We start from the raw sequence: 16,724 nt of genomic DNA on the forward strand, positions 1-16,724 counted from the left end.
ACTTGTTGATCTCACAGATGTGTCCCTTAAAATAAAATAAAAAAGTAGTCATCAATGTTAGACATGTACAAGTTCTTTGATTCTAAAAAATTTGTCAATAGTTAGACACGGAGAATATAAGTAAATGAGAGTGAATAAGAGGAATTTCAATAATAATTAAAGGGTGAAAAAAAATTAATTTAGGTACGAAAAACAAATTTCATGCAAACTATAGGTACAAAAACAATATTTCTATCTAAAAGAAATCAATATAAAATTATAAATAAAACTGTACTTCTACAAAATATAGTTTAGATGCCTTAGTAGGTTATTAGAATTCGATTTGTTTGTTCTTAAACCCCACATGTAAGATCCAATCAGCATTATCAATTGGGTTGTTGGATTTTCGAAAGGGTATTAGAGATTGATTTATTTGTTCCTAAAATCCACATATGAGGTTTGTTAATAGATAATAATTAGTTGCTAACTCGTGTGATGTACAAGATAGTTAAATAAAAATTAAAAGTATTTATTTTACTTAAAGGTCTATGACTTGACTTAAAAAAATGTATAACTTGAAAATGAATGAAAATAAGTAATTTTTTGTTCAATATAATAGTTTAGAAAAATTCCTTTTAATTTCTTTCATATCATTGGTTCCACATAACACATCTCAGCGTGGGCTATTTTATAGTGATGACTTCACACAATACTCAATTGCATTTAACTTCAGGAATCTTCAGAGGTCTCTATGCTCCCCCAAAGGATCCTAAGCTCCTCTCCCAGTCTATATAAAGGAGCTCAAATTCCATTTGAAGGCAAGCTTGGTCAACACAACTCTCTTCTATAGACTCCCTTAGTAATCTTATATTAGGAATAACCATCTCCTGTAACAAAATGGCATTTATATTTTGCTTTCACTGTAATCCTATGGTTTTAGTACTATTTTCAAAATAAGTTTGTAACTTATTTTCAGTATAATATCATAATGTCTCCCATTACCCATTGTGATGTGTGTGTGTATATGGTCATTGGATTTATATCTCAATTTAATTTGGACAAAACTTAAATTCAGTACTTTAGATGCTTTCTTAGGTTTCCCTTTTAAGATTTAGTTATATAGATACTTAACTAAAAAATATATTTTCATCCCATGAAAAAATATTTACATGGCAGAATTTTAAGAAGGGAACCAAAAAACCAACACCTAAGTACTATGCCTAAGTCTTGCTCATTTAAATTTATCATGTCAAAATATGCTTGCATGATTATTTAATATAAAATATGTTACCTCATAACGTTTTTTTAAAAATAAATTAATGCCGTGTCAATGTTCCACTAAGACACAGAGACAAGAGAATTAATAAAAGTTGACTAGGGACCAATAGAACTTTTGAAACTTTATGAATTAAAAGTGCTCTTTTAAAATTTCAAAATTAAAGGCTCTATGTAATTTGAGGAACCAACAATGCTTTTCAATTGCAGACCTTCATCACATCAACAGTGTTTTCCAACAGTGAAGCAAACTCTTGCGCTGACATTTCAGCTAAACAGGAAAGCACAAGCTGATACATAAATTTTGTATTCCACTTGCACTTTTTTTTTTTTTCTTTTATTCTGCTAATGCTTAGATGAGTCGTAATCCAGATTTATTCATATACACCCACAACCTTCTCGACTTTTTTTTTTAATTATTATTTTATAGTTTTTGTTAGGGACTTTATTTGAATCTACTACCCCCCCCCCCCCCCCAAAAAAAAAAAAAAAAAAAAAAAAAAAAAAAAAAAAAAAAAAAAAAAAAAAAAATGGGGATGAATGTTTTTAAGACTAAGCACGTAAAACCAATATATCTGAAAATTCCCAAAAATAATTCCCAGCATAAATCATATATAAAACGAATAGGCAAAAAAAGAAAAGAAGAGCTAGAACTAAAGCCGCCCACATTTTCTCAATAATCATGAAGCATATAAATTAGAGAGGTCTTCAGAGAAAGTTTTTTTAATAATATCTCTCTTGAGCTTGAGAGCTGCAGTGACTAGGCCAGATTCAGGAGTCCACAGTTCGGAAAGTAATTTGATTTTTGCCGGAATCTCAAATCTCTGTAATCGTGCCCTTTTTGCTTCCTGCAATCAGTAAACAAAATTTTTATTAAAAAAATTAGAGAGAGAGAGAGAGAGAGCTAAGTACTAGCAAGTTGAACCAGATAGATGTTGCAGTTTCTGTTGTTGGCGGTTGATATTCATGTCAGTTTATAAAGATAGTGAAAGCTGAAACCATACGGAGTTATGTAATAAGTAATAACCCACAAACCACACAGATACAGATAGAGTAAACCCAGGGAGAGTCAACCCTAAGACATCTGGTTCCCAAACCAGAGCCTTGACAAAATCAACTATGCATTGTCTGTCTTTTGACTCTACAATAAGCATAGGCATAATCTCCCCCAAAAATTTACGTATAATCCTCTGGATACTGAACATAAATAAAAGGTAAAATTTGCAAAATAATACTATTTTATTAATTGTTATTGAAAATTGGCACTATTTAGAAAATATTTGGGAGAATATTTTTTGTTAAATCACGTTCTCAAAAACACAATTGAAAACATGATTTTAGTTTAAACTTCTACTGACCTGACAAAGAGCTGAGGGGGTAATGTACACTTCAACATCATGTTTTGAAAACAAACATTTATATTCAAGTGAAAACACGATTTATGTTTCAATTATTTTACAAGGAAATACAATTTCAGTTAAATCAAATACGATTTCAGTATATAACACATTTGCCTTTGCCTTGAAATTGTACATTGGAATCATGAATTCAATGTAAATTTGAAATGTGTAAAAAATTTGCACCTACTCCACTCAAATCAGTAACTAATACTGCTAAACTCCTCAAAACATGGAACTTTCAATCATAGTACGTTGAAATCATGTTTTGGAAATACGAATTCATAAATCACATTTTGACTAAAAATCGTGTTTTATTTGCAAGTTTTTCTCTAAAATTGTGCTTCAAAAACACGATTTTAATATAAATTTTGAAATCTATGAAATTGCACCCACCCTCCCCCAAAGCATTAACTCTTTCTAAACTTTTGAAATATGTGTTTTCTCTTCATCTATTTTGTGCTGAAATCGTATTTTTAAAACATGATTTATGAAAATTGTGTTTCCAAATTACAATTTTAGTTTAAAACACTCATTTGAAAGTACTCATGTTTCCAAAACATGAAAATCATGTTTCAGTGTATATTTTGAAATCTGTGCATAGATATCTACTGGTGGAGTCATCATATTGATTTGGGCAGTATTTTTTTGAAATCATGTTTTCAAATTTGAAATCACAAAAAGGCCACTCTCCCAAACATTTTCTACAAGTTGTCATTGTGACTAATAAAATAATAAAATGGTATTAGTTCACAAATTTTGCAACACATAAATGTTTACAAATGAAAGATACTCATAAATTATATAAGGTTGACCTCTTTAGAGCTTGAAGTTAAATTCCTAAACATTAAACAAAATTCAAATCAAAGAAATTTGTTCACAGTTGATACCTTTTGGATTGAAGCAAGCACTTCCTTCTTCGTTTCTTCTTTCTTGCACAAGTCTGCAAAGTCAGTAAAAGGAATTCCTTGCTTAGAAGCCCAATCTTCCACTGTATGCTGAGAAGGCACCACAAGAGCAACACAGTAACTATGGAAGGGATCAGCATGCAACATGATATTGTCAATATAGGGGCTAACTTGGAGAACGGCTTCAACCTGTAGGAAAAAATATTAGGTCCTGAGGAACATCTAATTTAAATTTAAATTTCATCTTGCAACAGTCATACCTTGCCTAATGAGACATACTCTCCATGCTGAAGTTTGACAATGTCCTTTTTACGGTCAATTATCTCAAGGCAACCATCAGCATGAAACTGCCCTATGTCACCTGTATAGAACCACCTCATTCCTCTCTCATCAACCTTTTACAACAAAAGAGAATAAGCAAAGCATAATTAACAAGTCCCAACTACACCTGCCTTTGGCTAGAGGACTTAACTTTTCAAAATCTACCTTTCTTTTGATAGAGATAAAACAAATAGTATTCATCAAACTCTACCTTGTATGATTCTTTTGTTTTTTCTTCATTTTTGAAATATCCAAGTGTAACATTTGGACCACCAACGACTATTTCCCCACGAGGCTTTGGTGAATCACTGGTTAGATATCCACCTTCAGGCCAGTCAATTAACTGAGATAGAGAAGATTAAATGTAAATGTGGTCAAATTCAAATTGAATGTCTTTTCAAAAAAATATAAGGTACAAGTATTGCAGTTACTATTCTTGTCAGTGTACAAAATTTGAATTCATGCTAGAGTAACCAAAAAAAAAAATTACAATTGGGGGGGGGGGGGGGGGGGGGGGGGAAGGGGCACCCTTATTTGAACCTTGTATTGGAAACACCAAGATGTACTAGTTGAGCTACAAGGCGCTTGGCCATTATAATCTTAATATTATTCAGGCATCACTTGTAAATATAAATATAAAGCTGTTAATGGACAAGAAAGGCAACACTTCTGAGAACCCACTTCAGCATGAAAGGCACATGCTCTGCAATATTGCTATACTTAGTTTTCTAAATTTTCAGAAGTTATAAGGCTTTGTGCAATACAAGCTTCTCTAATGCATGATGCCAAGGGAATGCTAGGTGTGATGCTTAGACGTTTATTATATTTCTTTTTTTTCCCTCAAATTTCCAAAACCTTGAAACCTAGCATACACCAGTTGATTTGTCAAGTTTTAAACCCAAAACTTCAAACCCTGAACCACCCATCCCTCAAATAGCCCCAAATACTCATAAAGAGCCAAAGCACTATTCACAACCCTGAAACAGCAACCCAGACTTTGACTTTTCCTTTTTATTTATCCCAAATCCTACCATTCCTTTCACCATTAGAAACCCTAATTCCTTACTATTCTCTGGCCTTTTCCCACCAAACCCTAACCCTAATTCCTCAAAATCCAAGCTAACCAAGCACTGCCAGACCTGATCCAGGAATTCTAAATATGATTTCTCCTTTTTCCTACATCAAGGCTTACGTCATGCATTCAGCCTCATGCCTCAGAATGAGCTGCAAAACTTCTACCTTATGCATTAGCTGTAGAAAACATGAAAGGTGGACATACTGATACTAAACAGGAATGAATAAATGAATTTCTCAACTAACTGATCACCAGCCTCAGTTTGGAACTCACACAACCTTTTGAAAGAGATGCAAATGTTGCTCGAAAAGGTTTTCATCTAAGCAGATGAGGTATGGTTCTTTTCAGTTATTCAGTACCTTAATGAATGAGCAGGGAAGTGGAGCTCCAACACGACCAACAGATGCATCATCGAACTCAGAGAATGTTGCACCGGCAGTTGTCTCAGTAAGACCATAACCTTGACCTATTGGAGCACTGGAAAATAGTCATCCAATTAGAGTGTGATATAAAAATTAAAAAATAAAATAAAATCAAGAAAATCATGAGAACTGTCCAAGGTAAAATCTCATGTAATCAGAGTTTCCTCGTAATAATTAGACTGTGTGGGTGTTTTTCACATGGTTTATAAACCTTAAATGCACAGTATCTAATAACATCAGAAAGCATTCTTTTTCTACACTTTTTTCTCCTTTAAGGATGTGAAAAGGCATTCTTTTCTACAAAAATCTTTCCTAGGTCTTGAAACAATAGGTAGTAAAATCCTTAAAAAACAAATCAATGTTTCTGAACTTTATTCACACCTTCACAGTTATCCAAACCACACTGGATTATAGCAAAGATCTTACAGATCACATAACCAGGGACAAAAAATGGTTGCCATCAGCTTTTATTTTTGGGCAGCCCATTGACATGCCCTCCAATAATCCCCATTCAGAGTAAATAAGAGTTGTATCATTATCAACTATAAACTTTAATATACAGGAAACAAAATATAAATCATTGGTCTTGTAGTCACTCCCACAGATATAATGGGGCATTAACTGTGATGTTTTAATTCTATTCTCAAATACTCTTACATACAATGGGCATAGATAGAGGTAACAATTAGGAAGTTCAGCCTGATGGCTAGATTCCAATAGAGACAGCAACTACAGGTTCTAACAGAACATAAAGTAACAGTGAGAAAGCTTGTAACCAAGCATTAGATGTAGAGTTCATCAGATAGATTGTTTAACAGTTTGTCTTTTGCTGAAAAGTTCAACTCTTTTGGAGTATTAATTCAAATTGAATGAGGTGCTCAAGTTCCAAACAGTTACACTTCACAATAACTTACTTGCAGGCAAACAAGAAAAGAATTTCACAAATTTCTATAATATTTACTTATGTTTGTGAAATGTGTAGCTCTATGCCTATGCGCTATGTATGAGAAAGAGAGTGGTTAGTAATATACACTGGAAGGAATCAGCAACTCCTACACTGGAAGTACTTAAAAGTTTCGGGGATACTAACCCAAGGCAAATATTGATGAATCTTTGAGTATCACTGGAGAGAGGAGCACCTCCAGACAGCAAAAAGCGGATACGGCCTCCCAAAACTGCCCGGACATTTCTAAACACAAGAAAGTTCCACAGAACTCTTTCGAGGCCCCAAGCCCCAAACCAACTACCATTAACTGCAGATAAACTGCGATCATATGCCAAGTGAAACAACTTCTTCGATAATCCACCTGTTGCATTCACCTGAAGTATTGGGAAGATATAGTGATGGCTCACCTTATATTTGGAAAATTTTCATACAATCTAAGAAGCAGATATGTATATGCATAGAAACAAACACATAAACATGCATTTAATTGTGTATATGTAAGTATTCATGCAGGTACCATATGCATGTCAAAATTTACAAACCTTCTTGAGCACCCCATCACGAACACGATCGAGAATTGCTGGGACAGCCGTCATTACAGTTGGCAACAGCATGGAGGCATCTCCCTTTGTTCCCTTTTTTATCTTGCTTGATGTATCAGTAAGTGTCAAAGGGGATCCATATCCTATGGCAGTTCCAACAGCAGCCATCACATTCTAGAACAAAATGAGTGAAAGTAGTTTCAAGAACGTTAGAAAGGAAAGGTAAAAATTTAATAACCTATTCCTATAAATGGATGCAAAATACTTATTGAACTACTATAGTTATAGATAGAACCAGAATACAGATTCAACATACCTCAGCGGCTAATTCAAGGATATGAGCCAAGGGCAGGTATGCAAGATAAATATCGTTGCTTCCAAGGCCTGGAACAATTGTCATGACAGCAGAAACTGTAGCAAGGACATTAGCATGTGTCATCATCACACCCTGTATAAAGTGGAAAACCGAGTGAATTAGTACCAGATAAAATTCTGATATGATTTGAATAACCATTTTTAAAAATATTGAACACATAAGTATCACGTAAATATGAATATCTTACCATATGCAAGTTGCAAATATTTTTATCTGTAATACATAAAGTTCTTTAAAAGATATGAATAGATCAGGAACCACCATTTAAAAATAAAAACCCTAGAATTGTGAAAAATCACAAAACCCTTGGAAGAGAAGGAATCACCCATCCAAAGATATAGGGAGCACAAATGTAGCTTTTGAACTTATAGGCTTATAGCTTCAGGAATAACTGTCCAATCCAAACTGCACCATACCAGGATCCGCCAAAATGTTTCACCAGTAGGGGTGAACACCACCAATCTGGCACCAACAATCCGACCAGAGTTTGCACCACTCAAACAGCCGAATGAGGATGCTGACAGTACTTGGGGGGGCGGTCGAAGCACTCCAGGCCTTTTCAACGTCGGCCAGATCTATTGATTTGTTCCGTGGGTAATGGGTTTGATTGTGTTTTAGATCTTAGGTTTTGGGTTTGAATCATTTGCTTGTGCTTTAGATCTTAGGTTTCTGGGTTTGAAATCTCTCTCCCTCTCTCTCTTGTTTCAGATCTCTCTCTATCATGCAACGGTGGCCACCAACTTCCATGCTGATGGAAGCTGCCACTGATGTTGCTGGAATAAAAATCCACGGTGAGATGACAGTTCACGTTCTTTAGGAATCCGATGTTGGCGGCATGGCACTAAAAACCCCCCCAAAGCTGGCCACACTGGCAGATGAACACCTGTATCATCACCAACCAGTTGTTTGGAACACCACTAATTACAAAGACCACCATTTCTTCTCCAATATCTGACCGTGAGTATACTGAGGATCATGGTTGACTAGCCGCTTGAATTGTGAAAACTAGATCACTTCACTACATGTACATTTTTTTTTAATTTAAAAATAAAAAATTATCAAATTTTCATTAAAAAAATAGAATCTAAAATTTACCAAGTTTCTTCATTGCTTTCTAGTTACAAATATTTAACTCACCATATACAATATATTTAGGATTTTGTATTACTTCTACATTGTAGTGCTAATACTCGTACAATGGGCCATGCCATGCATATAACCAACCGATCAAACCAGCAAACTAGGAATTGGCTGCCCTTGCCAGGGCTCTCTCATATTGCAGAGAAATGTACTTACAAACCATTTTGAGGAAAGTCCTAAACTCACCCCCCACCCGCTATTGAGAAAGAGAGAAACATGAATCAAACATTCAAAAACCAACTGAGATAATTAGTCAGGTGCAGAGGTGACAAAACTTGATAGCAACTACTAGAATTATATCCTTTTTACGCATCTAACCTTAGGTAATCCAGTACTCCCACTTGTGTACATTATAACTGCAATATCAGCTGAAAGAGGTAAGTCAGCATCAAGAGGATTTTGTCTGCCAAGTATTTCCACATCTGCAAATGAAGTAATTTTCCAGCTTTTGCTCTGCTCAACATAGGACGCATTAGATGGGATCTCATCATCCATACATATCACGTGCTTCACCGTGTCAAGTTGTCCACTTATCTCTATAATTTTCTTGAGTTCTTTGTGCCCACATATCACGGTTGCAACCTCTGTCTGAAACCAACAAGTAAATAAAATTAAGCAATATTGAGCAGAAATGAGTGCTAACTGGAACTGGAACTTGAAGTAGCATATTAACTCCAGTTGTTTCCACAAGTGGACTGAGTTATTATGGATGAGCTTTAGGAAATGAAGTAACCATATAAAATTGGAACATTAACTGATTAGTAACATGTTAATTGCATAACCAATCTTCTGAGTTGCTGATTACAACCTAGACACTCTTTATTTAGGTAAGCATACAAGAAAGCTACAACTAAAATAAGGGATTGCTAATTTCAGGAACTAAGGTTCATATTTCATCAAAATATGGAACAAATCTTTTTTTTTTTTAATCAAAAAAGAGAGTTTCTAGAGGAATGTTTAAAATGCATGTGTAACAAATTAGTTTTTGGAAACAATTAACTACCTTCTTCATTATTTTTTTTAATTTCGCAGTTACCTAACAGCTTCATCGGAACACAAAAATACCGCCCTCAGAAATGCTTTCAGAAATAAAAATACTGTTTTTCTTTTTGTGGGTTGAGTGAGAGGAAATCAAAAGTGAGAAATCATACTTTTCTCAAAGAGTGCATATGCTATGAGATTAATATTTCATTTAAAGCTCCACTTAAATTACAATAACATCCTGAAGTTCCCATAATCTGCTGAATGAAGATCTACTAGTATAATTTATAAAATACCCACAAAAGTGATATATATAAGAGAAGGAATGTGATGAAATCTAAAGTAATGGTCCAGTACCAAAGTTATGCTATCACATGGGGAATAGCAGATAACATGACAGCTTTGTATTCTCATGTTTAAACTAATATTGTGAGTAACGGTATTCAAGCAGGGACTTAAAGCACCTAAAAAGGCTTGGTAACACAATATAAAATGCCAACTTAATTGTTTGGAAGGTGGGGGGGTGGGGGGCACAAACTCAGAGAGAGAGAGAGAGAGAGAGAGAGAGAGAGAACCTCATTTAATGAGTGACATAGAGCCTCCTCCCCTAAAGATGCATATATAGTCACAACAGTGACGTTGCGCCTAAAGCATCCCTGATATAGAAAACTGAATAAGATATATTATACAACTACTTATCAAAAAGATATATTCTACAACTGTGAGAGGCAGAGGTATTATAAAACTATCGATTGCATCCCTATCATAATGGTCTTTATTTATTAAACATAAGTGGAATACAAAAAATAGTGTGCTTTTTGAGAGTTGAATCCCAGAATAAACAGACTACACATCCTAGGAAACATGTCAATGCTTACATCAAATTTAATGCTACCATCATCCTTACATGCAGTTTAGTAAATGATATAGCTCAGTTATTTTGTATCACTATATCTCAGATAATTTAAAATCAAATCATATGTGCAATAAAACAAAGTTTCCATTTATATCCAAAACCTGCACATAAAGATAATTAAATTCAGTGAAAGAATGATCCATTTTAAATGTAAGTGGACCCATAAGACAAAGAACCTGCAATGCAATGAACCACTCCTCTCTTGTGTCAGCAAAGATAGCTACGCGTTCTTCCCTTTTGTGCCCAAGTTGAGCCAATCCAGAAGCAAAGTTGCACACAACCTCAAATGCTTTCCCATAGGTTAGCCACTCATAGTCTCCCAAATGAAGCTTTTCAAAGGACCTTCCATCTTTAGTCACTTCAATCTCCCTTGCAATCAACTTCCTAGTTCCAAGTAAGTGTTTGTCTCGGTACACCTTGCATGAACGCTCAAAAAGTTCTGCAAGACTTGAGATACCTTCCCATGCTGTTTGCACTGGGGAAGTGACCCGACGGTTTCGGATAGCATACCCAGGTTCCCCACCAACATCAACTAGCAAACCTCGTTTCTTTGAATTCTTGGAATTCCGAAGTAGCAGAGTAAGTAAAAGAGGAACAAGAACGCCAACAATGTAGGCACTCATCTTTCAACAACTAAATGGCCCAACAGAGTCAATCCTGATAAAAGAGTTACATTCACTCAGTGATAACTTCAGCACAAAAAAACAAGGTCTACAACATATATAAAATCAAGTCTCACAAGTAAATAATCATATCAAAGTGAAAGGTCAACTAAATGTCAATATCAATAAATCCTAATAGTGAACTACCAAGCATCTATGTCAAATTTTTATAAAATCAAAGGATTACCTAGCAGACCAGTAAGTCCATAAATGAAATGCATGGTATAATATAAAGCCTTTGGTATGAGCTAATAAGCGTTTTCTTTCAAAATATAATGAAATCATCCAACCCAGAAGCTCAACTGACACAAGACAAACTAGAACGATTCAATGAGAAAACTCAAAAGACAAAAAAATATAGGATAAAACCAAAAAATATAGGATAAAACCAAGGAACCAGCACCTAGGCTTGCTTGGAGTAGCACCAAGCAAAGGAAAAACCAGTAAAAATCAACACCTAGGGTTGGCTAGAGTCAACACCAAACCATAAAACCAAAAGAAACATTATTCATCACAGAATCTCTCCTTTTAAAGGAGTACAATACTAATTAATAGAGGAATACAAAACTGAAATTTTAATTGTCATAGGAAACCCTAGTGACTTTTTACAAAAATACCCCAGATTTTAAATAAAAATACCAATTAACCTAGTACATACTACAGCCAAAAATAAAAAATACAATTAACGGCCAAAAATAAATAAAACTAAATTAAAATAAAAAATTTCCTTGTGCATCCCACATCATCAACCTTATAGATGGAGAGACCCAACAAGTATATCTCCCCATATCCAACCACACAAATAATTAATGTGGGATTCCTTAACACCCCCCTCTCAGATCTAGGCCCAATAAAAACTATAAAAAAAGGGGGTTGACACAATTTTTTGATTAGTAACAACTAATAAGTTTTACTAAGAGAAATGGAATGCACCAAGTACACAGGATGTATACTAGATGTACATCACAACTAAGCTCTGAGAATACAATGATCTATAAGCTTCAATTAAGTTGGAAGCAGTAAAGGATCCTGTTGCTGAAGTCTACTTAAGTGAAGTTCACAGGAACTACAATTTCAGGTCCAGAATACTCCCGTTCACACCCCCTCAAAAAGGCCAATGACATAGCTGAAATTGAACCAACACAAATGGACCAAAAACATGGAGTTCAAGAACAAACAAACTAGATTTTGATACCATGCTAAAGACCCAACCCAAAAGCTTAAGCTTGAAAGTAAAGCAGCCCAGCAAGTATATATATCCATTAACCAGCCACATTTCCAACTCAAGTGGGATTCAAATATTATATCACATCAAACTTCTTCAGTTACAAAACCAGATATGTCCCAGATAACGGTGCAAGTGTAAACAACTGCAAAATAAATAATTAAGAAGTACTTAAGTAATATTAATTTGAGAGGGAGACTTATGTGGATGTCACAACAAAATCTTTGGTCTTTTCTTTTCCTTTTTTATTGGCATACGTGGATGTCAAAAATAAAAAAGAGAGACTAAATCAACGTTGGAAAATCAACATATTTTGACACACCCTACCAAAAATAAATAAATAAATTTAAAAAAAAAAAAAAAAAAAAAAGATCAAAGGCCAATAAAAGGAGGGACTGAAAGAGAAGATAAATCAGATGGACATTTGGTTTATTTGAGAGCACAGTGTCAAATAAAATTCGCCAAATACTCCAAGTGTCCATCACATCAAGATTGAACTTTCTAAATCTCTAAGCACGTTTGGTACACTGTAATGGTAATTCATTGTAATAGGAATAAGTATTACAAAGAATACAAATAGATGATAGGAATAAATTATTCCATTTCATGTTTTTGGTGATAACACAAGAAAAGAATCCTTAAGGCGGTGGAATGGCATCATATTTTAATTAAATTTCATAATATACTCTTTTAAAAAAATATAATACATATTTGCACTCCTTGGTTTTTAGCATTCTATTACATACAAATTGAAAAAAAAAAAATATATATATATATATATATATTATAATTAATACTACTATTCTAAAGGAGTTGTAGTTTTTCAATTTAGAAATATTAAACTAAATTTTTTTTTTTTTTTGGGGGTAAAATATTAAACTAAAATTGCATAAAAGAAGTAACTTCATCCGAAACCAAGGACTGCTACAACCAAGAGATGATGGATGGGATTTCCTTAGAGAAAGTGCAATGCTGGTAATTGTGACTTATTGGTATTCTTCTTGTATTTATTTATTTGTTTGTTTTAAAAGAAGAATTAGAAGAAATAAAAAGAAATTTCCCATCCATTATTTTTTTTTTTTTTTTGATAGGTAATAACATCTCTATTGATAAATAATTTTAAAAAAAAAAAGGTACAATGAGTCTGCACAGAAAATTAAAGAAAATAAACTCATCAAAAGCCAAGGAAGACTACATCATAGAGATCATCAACAAAGCTACAAACAAACAAAAAAATTGTTCGCACTGCAGAGAGAGGAGTACTTAACAGAGAAGAGAATATAAGCAGTAGCTTTGGGCATAATGGGAACTTTATTGTAGTAACTATTTGTGTAGATTAAGGAATAGCAATTACAACCATCTTCAAAAAGAATGGTTATTCTTTATGTTAAAGAATAGCCATCCCTTGTAATAAAAACACTACCAAACAACTAAATGGTTGTTCCTATATAACAGATATTCCATTACACTATCTATTATAACATACCAAACATACCCTCAAAATTCTTTCTAAGCTTTGTGAAATTTTCAGTTGTGCTCCATATATTCTTTCTGAAATTTGTAATATCGGAAAAGTACAACTTTCACTTTAAACTATTGAAGACAAACTCTGCACGATTATTCAATAAACATACATATAAATAAATAAATAAAGGTTTCTAGGACCTCATCAACCATTACCAATAATTAGTTTTTCAATAACAGACAACCTTGCAAACAATAATTTTTTGTTGACTAAAACAATTTGATAGTTACATTGGGAAACGTTTTCATTGGAAACACCAGGAGGTGTCAATTGAGCTACAAGGCTCATGGCGGTGGCTAAAACAATGCAATGAACAAAATAAATGATTATTCAAATCCTCATAAACACAGCAAATAAGACTTTATAAATAAAATAAAATAAAATCCACAAATTCAAACCTTCTTCTCAATCCTTTGACCTATACATATAGACATAGACTTACCTCTATTTGGTTCCTTAAAATCTTTAGCGTGGCCCTGATCGGCACCTTGCAGGAATGCTGGTCAGCTTTCCTGCAGTTTTCCCCCAGGGAATACCAGCTGCTAAAAGTACAGAATATAAATATCATTAGAAGATCTACACAAATTATAATAGTGGTTGGAAAAAGATATTACAGCACACTACTAAGGAAAACTAAATCATAGACGCCCAGTGAAATTGTGTAACCACATTTATTTTTTATACCAGAAGAAAAGAAAAAAAAAATCAGAAGTCATTTTTCACTTATTTGCAGTGTTCAAAATGGAAACCCCCTTTTTTTAGGGGGTAAGAGGAAACCTGTTTGTTAGTGACAATAGTTTCCTGCTTAACAGAACAGGTAACCGACTATAAATAAGTGATTATCAAATACTAAAATGCATAGTAAAAGTACATCAAACATCATTCTATAAAAAAATTTTCTGCAATATAAAATTCATCATCCTTGATAATACAAATTTGCAAGATCAAAATATCTCAATTAAAATCTTTCATGGCGATCTAATCACTTGTAATCATTTCTTCTTCTCATGCAAGCCTTAATTGAATAAACCTAATTCTTATTGCCCCAAATACAGTAAATACTTAAGTGCAAGCCATAGTGCCTAACACATAGGCGGTCAATATGATTATATGCTCATGGCTTCTCTTATAAACTCTGTTCCTATAATGTGAATCTACTTTTTTTCATTAATTTCATCCTTATTATCTATGATTTCGGCTAGGAAGCACCTGCACGGATACGGCATAGGCATGGGTACAGGTACAAATACGAGCAATTTTTGAAAAAGTTGGACACAAGTACGGCAGAAATACATATAATAATTAATTATTAAATATATATTTATTTATATTTTTATATATGGTTAAGCATTTATTTTTCATATAATATTAAACATATATCAATTAAATAGAAATAATGAATATTTTATATATATATATATATATATATTATTAATCATTTATTTTTTTATAAAATTAAGAATAATAATGGATAATAAAGCAAATTCATTACTATTGAAGGATGTTCAAACATAAGAATAAAAATTAAGATTAAAGATATTTATTAATTTTCAAATGAAATATTATTATACAGAGCATGGATATTCCCTTCGTTTTGTGAAAGGGTCTTCGATCCCATTTCAGGTTACCACATAATACAAAATGATATTATGACATACATATATCAAAGAAGCAATTATGGATTATATAATATTAAGATCACCACACCAATATCAATATTTATTATTACATTCTTAAAGTTTTAAACCAACCCCTGAATTATTGTTGTTGATTTTTATATATTTATTTAATTATCGTAACAAAAGGAACGAAATTAGTTGAAGCATATATAGCACAAAATCAATTGGAGAACAGAGTGGTAGTAGCATTTTCAGTTTCACACTTAACATCTACAAAAAAAAACATGACTTCCATAGAGAATTCAAACATGAATTTAAGAAACACGTAATTAAAATCCAATATTAATGAATCAAATCACAATTATACAAAAGAAAAAAAACCAAACTCAAATACATATACATTCCCAGAGAACACATAAACGTTAAAAATAAATAATATAAAAATTAAATAAAAATAAGAAGCATAAGGTTACAGGACACAAAAAAAGAAGAAGAAGAAGTAGAAGTACCTTCAGCTTTGGGCTCTGAAAACAAAAAGGACTTGTTCAAGTTCAAGTGGTGAGCATTGCGAGATTTGAAGGAAAGTTAAGAGTGTGTAATTTGGGGATTATAAAAGAGGAGAATGGTCGAAACGGAGGCGTTTTGGTAGAGTTAATTGAGGGCGGAGAGATCGAGAGGAAGGAGGTTGGCGTTTTTGAGTGCTTGAGTTTTTAGTTGTTGTTGTTGTTGTTGTACTACGATCGATTGTAGAGTGGTAACTAGTAGTAGTAAGTGGCAAAATCTCATGAATTGTGTGTGTGAGTGTGGATTATGGGTTGGTGAATGTGGGCCGTGAAATATAATGAGTGATGGAAAGTTTAGGATGTGGAGGTTGTGGCCCATATCACTTATAAATTGGGCTATTCAATCCTAGCCGTTGTCATTGTCTCCAATTAAAGGATGATTTTGAAAGCTCTCGTCTCATGTCGTGTGCATGTCTGTCTGCTCTGCTTCGGCCTTTTCATAAATAGACCCAAATCTTTCGTTCTTCTTGTTATTTTTGCTCTTTTCTTGCCCTCAAACAATTGTTGTTAATACTCTAAATATCTTACAGGATGTAATAGTATTTCAATGGTTGAGAATCCTTGATTGAAAAAAAAAAAAAAATTGTTTCTTTTTTTTTTTTAAGAAAGGAATGAAAAAGAGTCAAGGAGTAAAAAGTTTAAAAATTTCTTTGATCCGGGGCCTAACATTGAAAGTTGACTTTTTAACTCTCAATACCTTCCAATACTTACAATATGGCTCCTCTATTGTATCTAAGGAATACCTAAAAATACTACAGATGGCCAACAAAAGTCTTTTAAGAACAATAAGTATAGCGGGCCAAAAAATTCACCAAAGAATATGTAATTTTTTTTTTAAGAAAAATTTGATGT

General features: G+C 33.3%; 1 protein-coding gene across 3 annotated transcripts; it reads right to left on the bottom strand.

Moving 5' to 3' along the window:
- Window positions 1-1,785: 1,785 nt before the first annotated feature.
- Window positions 1,786-16,086, bottom strand: LOC115958997 (long chain acyl-CoA synthetase 9, chloroplastic). Of its 3 annotated transcripts, XM_031077281.1 has the most exons (14): window positions 15,819-16,086; window positions 14,133-14,232; window positions 13,661-13,774; window positions 10,455-10,935; window positions 9,938-10,018; window positions 8,700-8,969; window positions 7,182-7,313; window positions 6,866-7,039; window positions 6,468-6,697; window positions 5,315-5,432; window positions 4,092-4,223; window positions 3,820-3,954; window positions 3,542-3,748; window positions 1,786-2,102 (listed from the first exon to the last, which is right to left on the bottom strand). In XM_031077281.1, the coding sequence occupies exons 4-14, from the start codon at window positions 10,899-10,901 to the stop codon at window positions 1,935-1,937; spliced, it is 2,094 nt and encodes a 697-aa protein (XP_030933141.1). In that variant the 5' UTR covers window positions 10,902-10,935; window positions 13,661-13,774; window positions 14,133-14,232; window positions 15,819-16,086; the 3' UTR covers window positions 1,786-1,934. The 3 variants fall into 3 exon arrangements, with proteins under 3 accessions (XP_030933141.1, XP_030933140.1, XP_030933139.1); XM_031077280.1 differs by lacking the exon at window positions 13,661-13,774 and having other exon boundaries at window positions 14,133-14,229; XM_031077279.1 differs by lacking the exon at window positions 13,661-13,774.
- Window positions 16,087-16,724: the final 638 nt, after the last annotated feature.

The sequence above is a fragment of the Quercus lobata genome, chromosome 9 (genome assembly GCF_001633185.2).
Source record: "Quercus lobata isolate SW786 chromosome 9, ValleyOak3.0 Primary Assembly, whole genome shotgun sequence".
NCBI classification, from domain to species: Eukaryota; Viridiplantae; Streptophyta; class Magnoliopsida; order Fagales; family Fagaceae; genus Quercus; species Quercus lobata.

Excerpts from the sequence above, each read along its gene's own strand:
- LOC115958997 (XM_031077280.1), bottom strand. The coding sequence starts at position 10,901 with ATGAGTGCCTACATTGTTGGCGTTCTTGTTCCTCTTTTACTTACTCTG. Across the intron at positions 7,040-7,181 it reads TCCTTGAATTAGCCGCTGAG|AATGTGATGGCTGCTGTTGG; the intron begins GTATGTTGAATC and ends ATTTTGTTCTAG. Across the intron at positions 5,433-6,467 it reads TTCATCAATATTTGCCTTGG|TGCTCCAATAGGTCAAGGTT; the intron begins GTTAGTATCCCC and ends ACTATTTTCCAG.